Raw genomic sequence first — 13,572 nt, forward strand, 5'->3', positions numbered from 1 at the left:
AAAAAACACAATCTAAACACATGGGAAAAAAACAGTTATTGTTTGGAAGATTTGTTATTTATGAGTGCTGGTCTCTCTCAGATTAGTACGCAGATTTTATATAATTCCAGTTAGATTCACGAGGCTTACTACACAAGTGATTTGAAAGCTTAAGGATACCTTGTTTTGCCTTTTTCCCCCCCTGTTGGTGATATATGATGTGCAGATGTGTCTAGAGAAGAGCCTACTTTGTGACCCTCTGTAATAAATGTATTTTACATCATGACTTAGGATACACACACTCCGGATAATAGTGTGAGCAGGGTGCTCTCATAAGTTGTATTGCTGGTCTGGCCCACAAGCTGGTTTCATGAGCCACTGCAAAGTGTTTTGTGTTGCATAGTTTATTAAAGATGAGTCGAAAACAGCTTCTATTCAAATGAGATCAGGAGACATGTAACTTCAGCATCACTCTGGAGCCTGTTATTAATAGAAATAAAGATTACTGGGCCCCACCTCAGGCTAACTGCCAATCGTGCTCCACAGATAGAGCATGGGAATCTGAGCTTTAATCCAGGTGATTGTGATGCACAGTGAGGTTTGAGAAGCACTGGTCCTCTTCATACTCCAAAGAGCCTTTGTGGTTATATATTTACTATATTGTAACTTGGGCTTCCCCAGTGGCACTGGTGGGAAGGAGCCGACCTGCCAATGCAGGAGATGCAAGAGACGTGGGTTTGATCCCTGGGTCGGGAAGATCCCCCTGGAGAAGGAAGTGGCAACCCACTCCAGTATTCTTGCCTGGAGAATTCCGTATTATAAATTAAAACTTAGGAGCTTTAAAAATAATTATTAATTCATTTTCAAAGTAACAATAATAAACCCATTATATGTTGACATCAGAGGAATGATATCATCACACATTGTTTCTCCTAGATCAGGGAACCTCCACCGTATACTCCTGAGAAAACAAGCGAGGGGAAAAAACAGAAAACCCAGCATTATTATGAAAATAGTTTTGACCTTGCAGACCCCCAGAGGGTTCTTGGGGACTCCCCATCATCCCCAGGCCATACTTTGAGAACTGCTCTTGTAGATGGTATGTTTTTGAGAAGACCAAGCCAAATTTCTGTAATCCTCATGTAGGATCGTTTGATAGAATCAAAGTAGAATGTTTCCATCACTGCTGCAGGGTTGGGTATGGTTAGGAACTTTGCAAAGCCTGTAGGAATGTGGTTTATTAAGCCGTCGAGGGTTCTGATATATCTTACATTATGGAACTCCTAGGTTTGTCTCAAAGAGGAATGGGTTACCGGGTCTTTATATTCTAATTGTGAATATTTTTAGTCTCATTTATATTTTGAATACTTTTTTAAGGCCTAATGTTGAAATTGCTTCATTTCTTTCTGATAAATTTAAATAACTACCTGATTGTTTTTTTCTGTTTTGAATTGTACAAGTAGCATCTTGGTGCAAATGACCCAGCACTCAGATTGCCTGTGCTGTAGCATCTGATGAAGTTTATCGTCTTTGTGTAGCACTGTGGTAAATAAATAGTGTTAGACATGGCAGTGAGCTTACAGAGCACTCATGGGCGTGTGTTAGCCGGCAGACCCTGGAGTAGCCAATCCTGCCTTGACTCACACACTTCTCGAGGAATTTCTGCGCATAGAGCAGATTCCCCCATGAGCCACACTCAGCCAGACTAGGGCGTCTTCCCCTGGTTGTCAGGTGAGGCCCCTGCCCCCAGGTCCAGCTGTATGATGGAAAGAAGAGTGAATTCAAGAGGGAAAGAGAAATTGGTTGGTTGGTTGGTTGATTAATTGGGATTCAAACCCTGACTGGGAGTTTAGAGCCAAAACAATCACGTACTTATTTTCTTTTCATTCCTCACATAAGAAAGCATAGCCCAGTCACTGTCCTTGACCAACAACACGCCTCTTCCTCACTTTATCTTCTTTCTCCTTAGAACTAAAATTGGGGTAGGGATTGATAAAGAGAAGCAGCTGTGAGGAGCCCTAAGGTTTTCCTAGAGATCTGTGTTGATAGGTTTTTTTCTTTTTTTTGGTAATTGTTTTGTTCTGTGTATCTGTTTAACATCTTCTTTCCCAAATTAGACTATAAGCTTCTGGTGAGCAGGAGGTTTTGTTTTATTTAAATAATCTTGCTCCCTCCTTTCCCCTGGCACAGCCCAGTCCCTGGTACAATACTAGCTCCATAATAGACATTTGATAAAATGCTTGTTTGAATGACTGACAGTTCTGTAATATAGAAGGAAAGATGTTGACATTGCGTCTGTGATTGATTGATTCCCCTCAGGACACCAGTTAACAGAGACTGAGAGAAACCAGTTCCTGGCAATAGCGTCGTCCTTGTTTGTGGCATCCCAACTAAGAGCACAGCGTTTTCAAGACCATGAGAATTCAAGGTACGTGAGACCATTTAAAACAGAATAAGTGAGCAGAGAAACTCGGACGATATTGAGGAAGGTTCTCTGAAATCTTACAGGAAACCTGTTCAAATAGCTTGTATTTATTACTTCTGTTTTCTTACTCTGTTAATCTTGAAAAATGTATTGAGAAGGGGGATAGTACTAAAACATAGGAAATAATCTGAGCAGTTAAAAATATGTGTATAAGAAAGAATTAACAGCAGATTGAGTTAGTTATTTATGAACCCTAAATGTACCTTTTTGCTTCCTAATAACCTAATAAGCAAAAGGGAAAATCTGCTTTATACCTGGGCAAATAAAATCATTGTGCCATTCATGCTTCTGAGTGATAGAATTATTTATTATGAATGTCTCTGTACCTGCTAGAGTAATCCTGCATTAGCAGGTACTGTCCATCACTTGTTGGAGTGAGACAGGTAATAAAATTGTGTTACATCAACTCCTTTTCTTTTTGCTTTTCCTCAAGAGGAAGGGGCTTCCCTGGTAGCTCAGTTGGTAAAGAAGCCTCCTGCAATGCTGGAGACCCTGGTTCGATTCTTGGGTCGGGAAGATCCGCTGGAGAAGGGATAGGCTACCCACTCCATTATTCTTGGGCTTCCCTTGTGGCTCAGCTGGTAGAGAATCCACCTGCAGTGCGGGAGACCAGAGTTTGATCCCTAAGTTGGGAAGTTCCCCTGGAGAAGGGAAAGGCTACCCATGCCAGTATTCTGGCCTGGAGAATTCCCTGAAATATATATAGTCCATTGGATCCCAAAGATTTGGATACGACTGAGCGACTTCACTTTCACTTTCAAGAGGAAGAATAATGATTAAAATAAAAGAAAAAAGATGACAGGTGACCGAGCAGGTCTGAAGAGCACAGATCAGAAATTCGGGTTACCCCTGAAGAATTAGGTAGAAGGAAAACAAAATTGGGCTTAGGGTGTATATTTATGGCTATTGTTGGTTTACTGAGAAAATCTCTTTTCTTTTGTTATTTTTTTAATTGAAGTTTAGTTGATTTACAGTGTTGTGATAATATCTGTGGTACAACAAAGTGATTTAGTTATACATATTATACGCACATACACATACTTATATATTATTCCTTTAAAATACTCTTTTCCCTTATAGAACACTGAATATAGTTCCATGCGCTGCACAGTAGGATGTTGTTTATCCATCCTGGATGTAAAAGCTGACACCTGCTAGCCTCACCCCAGCCCCCCACTCCTTCCCTGCCCCAGCCCCTTCCCCCTTGGCAACCACAGGCCTGCACTCTGCGTTTGGGTCTGTTTCTGTTTCATTAGAAGGTTCATTTGTGTCATAGTCTAGATTCCATATATAAGTGATACGGTATTTGCATTTCTCATTCTGATTTACTTAGTATAATAATCTCTAGTTGTATCTGTCTTGCTGCAAATGGCATTATTTCATTCTTTTTTATGACTGAGTAATAATCCATTCATTGTTTGTGTGTATGTGTGTCTATATATACAACATCTTCTTTGTCCATTCATCTGTCAATGGAAATTTAGGTGGTTTCCATGTGTTGGTGATTGTGAATAGAGCTACTGTGAACTCAGGGGTGCATGTATCCTTTTGAATTATAGTTTTGTCTGGATATATGCCAGGAGTGGGATTGCTGGATCACATGGTAGTTCTATTTTTAGTTTTTTATGGAACTTCCATACTGTTTTCCATAGTAGCTGTACCAACTTACACATTTCCAACAAGAGTGTGGAAGAGTTACCTTTTTTCATCACTTCGTTTTCAGTATTTGTTATTTATAGATTTTTTTTTTTAAATGATGATCTTTCTGACCAGAGTGAGGTGTGGTACCTGATTGTAGTTTTGATTTGCATTTTTCTAATATCTAGTGGTGAGTAGCTAAATGTGGTACCTCGTTATGATAGAATGCTACTTAGCAATAAGAAGAAATGCAGTATTCACACATGCATCTACTTGCATAGACCTAAAAAGAAAATCATCCTAAGAGAAAGAAACCAGTTAAAGAAGACTGTACAGTATATTATTTTCTTTATTTGAAATTTCTAGGAAGGACAGAAGTATAAAAGACAGAAAAAAGGTCAGGATATTGCCTGGGTGCAGGTGTTAACATCACAGAATTACACCCTTATACACTCTAGGTCTGAAACTATAAACCAGTAATTATTTTAAATGCATTAGTCTCTTAAATTATATAGAAAATAAAGCATGGAATTGCAAAACAAAGATAAAATGATACTAACTTTCACTCTGGTAATTTTTTTTTTCACTCTAGTAATTTTTAAATGATGTCATTCAGTCACTCATTCATGTCCAACTCTTTATGACCCTATGGACTGCAGCATGCCAGACTTTCCTGTCCTTCATCATCACACGGAGCTTGCTCAAACTCAAGTATTATTGAGTCAGTGATGCCATCAAACCGTCTCTTCCTCTGTCATCCCTTTCTCCTCCTGCCTTCTATCTTTCCCAGCATCAGGGTCTTTTCCAATGAGTTGGCTCATTGAAAAAGTTAAAATGATCCTAGCTTTCACTTTTGGAGAAGGCAATGGCACCCCACTCCAGTACTCTTGCCTGGAAAATCCCATGGACAGAGGAGCCTGGTAGGCTGCAGTCCATGGGGCCACTAAGAGTCGGACATGACTGAGCGACTTCACTTGCAGTTTTCACTTTCATGCATTGGAGAAGGAAATGGCAACCCACTCCAGCGTTCTTGCCTAGAGAATCCCAGGGACGGGGGAGCCCAGTGGGCTGCCGTCTATGGGGTCACACAGAGTCGGACACGACTGAAGCGACTTCGCAGCAGCAGCGGTTTTCACTCTAGCAATTTTAAATGTATTAGGCCCTTAAATCATGTAGAGAACAAAAAGTGGAGTTACAGGCATTGTTATAATAATTTTGTCTTTTATGATTGTCCATGTATTTGCCTTTTCTGAGATATTTATTTCTTCAAGTGGCTTCTTGGTACTGTCTATTGTCTCTTCGTTCCACTCTGCTGGACTTCTTTTAGCACTTTTTTCCAGGGCAGGTCTAGTTGTCGTAGACTCCGTCAGCTTTTTTTTTTATCTGGGAAGATATTAACTGCGCCCTCACCTTTGAAGGATATTTTTCCTGGATTTAGGATTCCTGGTTGACAGATTTTTTTTCTTTTAGCACTTTGAATATATCAGCTCACTCCCTTTGGCCTCCAGAGTTTCTGATGAAAAATCCGCTGATAATCTTATTTTCACCTGAAGATTCGTCCCTCTCTTTCAAGATTTTGTTGTCAGCTTTTGAAAGTTTGACTGTGTGTCTTGTTGTGGGTCTTTGAGTTCATCTTTGGAGTTTGTTGAGCTTTTTGAATGTTTATGTTAATGTCCGTCATCGAGTTTGGGACGTTTTCGGTCATCGTTTCTTCAGATATTTTCTTTGCCCCTTTCTCTTCTTCCGGGATTCTCGCGGTGTGTGTGTTGGTCTACTTGCTGGTGTCTCCACAGGACCCTTAGGTTCTGTTCACTTTTCTTAAACTATCTTTTTTCTTTCTGTTCTTCAGACTTGATAATTCTATTGTCCTATCTTCGTTATTGACTGATTTTTTCCTTCTGACTGCTCAGATCCACCTTTGAATTACTCAAGTGAGTTTTTCATTTCAATTATTGTACTTTTCCACTCCAGAATTTCTTTTTCACTTCTTTTTAGGTTTTCTGTCTTTTTATTGATGTTTTTATTTTGCTTACACACTGTTTTCTTGACTTTTCCCACATCCTCCTTTAGTTCTTTTAGCATCTTTAAGAGTTGTTTTAAAGTCTTTTTCTATTATATCTGCCATTAGGTCTTTTTCTGTTGATCTCTTTTTCCCCTTTGAGTTGTCCATACTTGCCTGTTTATTTGTACGACTTCCGATTTTTTGGTTGAGCATTGAACATTTTAACCTAATAACGTGATGACTTTGAAAATCAGGTTCTCCTTCTTCGCCAAGGTTTAGTGGTTTTCATTATTGTCTTTGTCATTTTGTTTTTTTCATTGTTGCAGACTGTCTCTGTGCCAAGGATCTGGCCGAGATGTCAACTTAAGCTCTTCTCAGGTCTTTTGTTAGACTTTCCCTGAACTTACCATTTATTAAATAGACCCGTTTATTGTAAAGTTGCTGCCACCCTAGCAGCAGAGACCTATCACGTTTTTACAAAATATACCGATCTTTTAGACAAAGCATAATCTTGTTTGGGCAAAGTGAATAGAAACTGTGTTGGCCTATTTGCTGAGGAGGCCCCCGACAGCACAGCTGATGTAAGATGGTTGGCTCTTCCCGTTGTGGCCTCACAGGCGTGTTTTCGCCGTGGCCTGGGGAATGGAGACCAGGCTGGCCTCCAGGCGTGGCTGCGTGTGGCCCCGTCACGGGTGTGCTCAGTGCTGGTCGCCCCCAGGCCCCGTAGCCTGCAGCTCTCCCTTCGTGCTGCTTGTTTTGGCTGCTGCTCTTGTTTTCCCCGTTTCTCCGTAGATGGTATTCTTTTATCATGTGTGACCTGGAAAAAAATTTAATAATGTGTGCCCTGCTATTGGGATAGTAAAAAGATAGTGCATTTTAGCAAGAGAGTAAAGTTAATGTCAGAGACATATAACAGTTTTGCTTTGTCTAATAAAGCGAATTAAGTTTTTGCACGAGTATGTACAGTCTTAATGTGGAATTATTTTGCTCTGTAATCCTTTTCCTAAACACTTTTCTTGACAGAAGTGAGTCATTAAAAGTTGGGTTAACAAAATGATTTAAAAAAAAAATCCTGCCTCCGCTGAGCTTACATTTAAATAGAAGGTAGGCAGACAAAACACATGTAGGGCATCAAATGGTGATAAATATTTTGGTGAAAGACAAAGCAGCGAGGGAGGGTTGTAGAGCATCCTGGGGGTGGATCGTGGGGTAGTTGCAGTTTTAATTTGGTTTCAGGGAAGTGAACGGCAAGATGGATTAGCAGGATGGGAAGATTGACATTAGAGCAAAGACTTGAAGGCAGAAAGGAGTGAGTCCTGTGATTATCTGGAGGAAAGATCCTCTGATGAGAGGAGACAGCAAATGTAAAGTGCCCGAAGTCAAGTATGCCCAGCCTGTATGAAAAATAGCAAGAAGGCAAATACTCGTGCTTGAGAGGAGGAAGCAAGCCATAGAGTAGTAGAGACGGAGTCTTGTTAGGTAGTCTCGGGACTTAGACGTTTAACCTTTGAGCAGTGGGGAGGCCTCGCAGGGTTTTGACAAAGCAGAGCTTGGCGTGACATGTGCCACAAGATCGTTGGGCCCACAGTGGCATAAACGCCTCCAGAGGAGTAAGAGTGGAAGCTGGGAGACCAGCTGGGAGCAGAGGTCCCAGGCCTGCCTGAGACACTCCACATTGACGAGTCAGGACGATCAGATGGGTCCAGCGAAGGAGACTGAGAAGGAAGAGCAGAGGACAGGGATGGAAAAGTAGGCAGGCGTGGCGTTCAGAGAACCGAGGGAACGACGGAGTGTTCAATTACATCACTTATGAGAATTATGTCACTGAATTACGTCACTTACGAGAATTACTGTTGACCGTTGAGCTTCACAATGTGGAGGTCATAGGAAACCTTGACAGGTGGTTTTCAGGAATGTTGAGTGGGAAGTGGTAGTTAAAGTTAAACTGATGAGGATTCAAGAAAACAGAGCCATCACTTTGCTGACCAAGGTCCATCTAGTCAAAGCTGTGGTTTTTCCAGTAGTCGTGTATGGTTGTGAGACCATACATGTGAGACCATAAAGAAAGCTGAGCTTCGAAGAATTGATGCTTTCGAACTGCGGTGATGGAGAAGACTCTCGAGAGTCCCTTGGACAGCAAGGAGATCCAACCAGTCCATCCTAAAGGAAATCAGTCCTGAATATTCATTGGTAGGACTGATGCTGAACCTAAATCTCTGATACTTTGGCCACTTGCTGGGAAGAACTGATTCATTGGAAAAGCCCCTGATGCTGGGAAAGGTTGAGGGCAAGAGGAGAAGGGGGCAACAGAGGATGAGATGGTTGGATGGCATCACTGAGTCCATCAACATGAGTTTGAGCAGACTCAGGGAGATAGTGAAGGACAGGGAAGCTTGGTGTGCTGGGGTTGCAAAGAGTTGGACATGACTTAGCAACTGAACAACAACAACAAGAAAAAATGGAAAAAGAGAAATTGGAGCCTGCAAGTACAAGCAACTTTCAGGGTTTCTATATTTACATACATATGGTTAATGTCTTATTTTGATTTTACAGAAAATGTACCACTCTGCTTTTAAAGAGTCTATTTTTTGTTTTTACATACCATTATGTTGTCTACATTTCTCTGTAGTAGTTTTTGAAAAAATGGATTTTAAGGACTGTACAAAATTATTACTTTAAACAAGTTAACGTATGATAGAAAATCTTGCTCAGATAGGATTGGTAAGTCTGGGAATAAATTAGGTTATGTGTTATTGGTGGTCCCTGGCAGTACAGAGGGCGATGGTGCACCTACATCTGTCCAACCCTGTAGACATGTACCCAGAATTTCATGTAACTTGCTTATGGCAATCCTTCTATTCAGTCATTCAGGCTAGGAAAATTGTACCATCTTTGGTTCTTTTGGCTCCTTTATCTGGCACTGAAATGTCACAGCTCTTGGTATGGTGGGACCAGCGCTGGGTCAGGTGTTGGGAGTGAGAAATTTGGTCTCAGCACCACTATTGAGTAGCAAGATGGTGCAAGTCGTTGTGCAAAATGTTTCAACTTTTGACTTCAGTTTCCTCCTCTGAGAGATGGTGGTGGTGGATTGGATGAGTCCTCCTGAAATCTTTTCAGCTCTGATCTAACTGAATCTGGGGCAGATCCTCTCACTTTATGGTTTCTACTTAAACTCTCTATCTCTTGATATTTGAGAAGTTAAAGATGTGGAAAAAGGAACACCTTCACTTTGGCCTGTGATAATACTGATGAAACCTTTCTTCAGTCTGAGAGGTTTTTGAAAATGTAGTGTTCACTTTTGCAGAGGATTACTTTGGGTGTACGGAGTCAGTGTATAACCAACCACCACTTTGAGCTCCTACTTAATAGAACCTGTGTATCAAGTATCCTAACTGGCTCAGCCTGTCATCAGTTTAGCTCTCTTAGTCACAGTAGCATAATGGGAAAGTACTTTCACTTGAATTGCAGTCATTGTGTCTACATTTGTACAGTATTTTCTTTCCTCATCTGGTTTCCTGATAAAATGGAGAATCAATTTTTTTAGTCATTTTTTTGTTGTTGTTCTTTACCTGACAGATGCAATTATCTGTTTTTTTCTTGCTATTAAACAAGAATGTCCTTGCCTCATTTTAGATTTGTAATTCATTCACTCATTAAGTTTTCAATTAGATAATAAAAGTTTAAGGTTTTGAAATACCGTAATTAATGAAATTAAACTGGGGAAGGAAACAGAAGAAAGTAGCCATGTGTAAATAATTCCCAAGGAAGAGCAATACTGTCGGCCACTGCATGTCGACTCTTTCAAGTGTTTCTGAATTTAAAAGGATATATCGAATTATTAATGTATTTACACCATCCGTGACAACAAATTAAAACTTATGCTTCTTTCATTTATGTTCTCAGATAAGCTACTTCATTATGACAAGGGAGTTGATAGTCTGGTAACTAGCTATATAATTAAAAATAGTAGTTTGGGTATACGCTCACAAGCATACCCAGCTATACCATGCCTTTGGAAATATCTCTTTAATTAAGCAAAAGCACCAAGAGGAAAGAAAATGTTAATTCAGTCTTCATCCTTTAAGCTTGCCTTACTTTTTGATATCTCTCTTGTATTTTCAGTTTCTTAATATGATTGTGTCTTGGATGATTTAGAAACCTACATGAAATTAGGCACAAAATATTAAGTGGACAGTATATCATATTTATATGCTTTTTGTTAAATATTACATTTTAAAATATTTTTCTTCTTTTGTTTTTCGTTGTATTACAAGAGCTGAATGGAAGACAGAATAGCCTCATTATTGCAGGAGAATGTCTCTGTTCCCTGCAATGATTCCAAAAGCTCTTGCACACTTCATCAGTATTATTGTGATTCTTTGGCTGCAGGAATATTTGGCAGCTGTTGCACCCCACTGGCAAATCCTATTCATTCTTCTCTCCCATTCACCCATTGCCATTGGAGAATTGATTTCTCTCTGCTCTACTCTAACCTTTCCCAATTCATTTTGGATTGTTCAATGTGAAACATTTTAATTTCATATCATACAGCTATTCAGCTCACAATCCCTTTTTTAACCTGTCACCAGGGTAACAGCGTAGCATGCTTTCTTTTGGCAATCAAGTTTTTATTTCACATGCTTAATGTTGCATTAAATGTTTGCATTTTGTTTAACCCCCCTTAAATACTTTGAACTCGGGATATGTTTTATAGGATAGTAAAATCCTTGATTTTGGAACTGAAACTAAATCAACACTACCACTACATTCATAATAAAATTTAAAATGATTAATTTGCATAGTTCAAAAATTATTATTAAAAACCCAACTGAGCCAATCTGTGTAAGGCAATTTTCTGTAGGTGATGGAAGAATATTTGTATATACTTTTTCAGCCTTGTTTCAAAAAAAAAGATTTAAAGGTGATTTAGAGAGATTTATTAGTTAAGTAAAAATTTAAGAGTAATGAAATTGGTGCAAATTGGAAAAATATGTCTTTTGAAGACATTTCATGACTTTTCAGTAAAAATTTCTCTCTGTGTATTACAGTTAGTGGACATTGAAAATGTATTGTGTTTATTTAGATTTTGATTCTTTGATTTGAATAGATTTGAATTTCTACTTATGGAGCTAGCTTCTCATCTTTATCCCAATAATAGTTTCAGTAAAATTTATTCTGTGAGTAAGTTTTATGAAATTTGATATATTCTAAGAAATATAAACAAATGTATAAGAAAAGGAAAGGCAGAAACTAGTAACCCATATTGTTTAAATGCATTTTTTTTCAACGATATTAATATAGTGGCTATTTAAAATATCTTTATCTTCCATTATTACACTCATTGAGGTTTTCATATTAGTCAATAGGATAAACTCTGAATTAAACTGCCTATTTTTTTTTTCTTTCAAACCACCTTTTAAAAAAACTTTTTATGATTTAGTGCTTTTTTGAATTTCTGGTTTCTCACGGTGTGTCAGACTGATTTTATACTCTGAATGTTCATTTGTAACTAACAACCCTGAATCTAGATAACACTGGTTTAGATGACCAGTATCCTGACCATCTACTTTACAGAGGTCACTTAACTTTCATCAGAGTAAATTCCTTAATATATATATTTTAATGATGATAATTTTTTACCTTTAGAATTAGAGTTATTAGATTGTTCCAAAAATAGCAAATGGTACTCCTTGTGATAAGATGCTTGGGCTTAGAGTAATAACAAAATAGTTCCTGCACTTTAGGGAAATTAGCCTGGTGAGGGGAGAGAATCTCATTTGCAGATGTGCCAATTTTCAATAAAAGGTTATAAGATATTCAAATAAACTTATAAGTATGGCCCATTCACAGGATAAAAACTCAGTAGAAACTGCCCAAGAGGGGCCCAAACACTGTACTTACTATAGAATGACCTTAAATAACCTATTAAAAATATGTTTGAAGGACTGAAGGAAGTCTTTCCAATTAAAGGAAATTATGGCAACCATGTCTCACATAATAGAAAATATTAATAAAAAGATAGAAAGGGGTACTTCCCTAGTGGTCCAGTGGCTAAGACTCCGTCCTTCCAATCCTGGGGGCCTGGGTTTGATCTCTGGTCAGGAAACTGGGTCCTGCATGCCACAACGAAGAGTTTGCATGCCACAATGAAGAGTTTGCATGCCACAGCTGAGACCCAGCACAGCCAAATAAATAAATATATTTTTTAAAAGAAAGAAATGATTTTTTTAAGCAATAAAAATTCCAGAGACGAAAGTACAATGCTCATAGTGGAAAAATGAACTGGGGAGTTCAATAATAGATTTGAGTGGCAGAAGAAACAATAAGCAAATTTGAAGATATATCAATTGAGATTATCCAAAGTGAGGGACAGAAAGAAAACTGAAGAAGAATGACCAGAGCCTTGGAGATCTTTGGGACACCGAGATGTACCAGCATGCATGCTGAGAGTCCCAGAATCAGAGAAGAAAGATAAAGGAGCAGAAAGACTGTTTAAAGAAATCATGGCTGAAAACATCCCATATTTGATGAAAAACATTAATCTGCACATTCAATAAGCTTAACAAAGTCCAAGGTAGAATAAACTTAGAAAGCTCAACAGCTGCACACATTACAGTCAAACTGTCAAAAACCAAAAAGACTCTTAAAAGCAGCATGAGAAAAGGGACTCATCATGTAAAAGAGATCCTCAATGAGATTAAGTGCTCCCACTTCACCAGATACCAGGGTGTCCAGAAGAGAATGGGATGGTATATATGAAGTGCTGAAGAATTAAAAATAAATGTCAACAAAGAATCCTGTATCCAGCAAAACTCACTTTTAAACATGAAGGAGACATTAAGACATTCGAAACAAATAAGAGAAACCAAAGCTAGCAGACCTATGCAAGAAAAAGTATGGAAGTTTTTCAGGGTGAAATGAAAGTACATTTAACAGAAACCTAAATATGTATGAAGTAAAAAGAGCACTGGTTAAAGATTACAACATCAGTAAATATAAAAGTATAAATGTATTTTTAGTTTTAGTAGTATATTTTTCCCTTTTCTCATATTTAAAAGAATTACATAATGCAGTAAATTTAATTCTAAGTTTACAGGCATATTATATATACAAATATAATTTGTATGACAATAAGAAGAAAAATGGTAGAGAAAACAAAGCTATCAATTACAGCAAATTTTCTATATGCTTTTGCAATTAAGTTAGCATTAATCCGGGCTTCCCTGGTGGCTCAGATGGTAAAGAATCTGCCTGCAATGCAGGAGACACACCTACAATGCAAGAGACACATCCCTGGGTCAGGAAGATCCCCTGGAGGAGGGAATGGCTACCCACTCCAGTATTCTTGCCTGGAGAGTCCTTTGGACAGAGGAGCCTGGCGGGCTGCAGTTTATGGGATCTCAGAGTCAGACATGACTGAATGACTAGCATTAATCTGTACTATAGTGTTTAAACATAAGGTGCAGTT

The 13,572-nt window shown here is 38.6% G+C and overlaps 1 protein-coding gene across 1 annotated transcript in view; it reads left to right on the plus strand.

Moving 5' to 3' along the window:
• PCCA (propionyl-CoA carboxylase subunit alpha) overlaps window positions 1-13,572 on the plus strand; it is a 345,865-nt gene that overhangs the window by 202,615 nt on the left and 129,678 nt on the right. The window contains exon 18 of the mRNA XM_065902073.1: window positions 2,299-2,407. Within this exon, the coding sequence (XP_065758145.1) occupies window positions 2,299-2,407 (109 nt within the window). The remainder of the gene's footprint in view (window positions 1-2,298; window positions 2,408-13,572) is intronic.

The sequence above is a fragment of the Muntiacus reevesi genome, chromosome 11 (assembly GCF_963930625.1).
Source record: "Muntiacus reevesi chromosome 11, mMunRee1.1, whole genome shotgun sequence".
Lineage (NCBI taxonomy): Eukaryota > Metazoa > Chordata > Mammalia > Artiodactyla > Cervidae > Muntiacus > Muntiacus reevesi.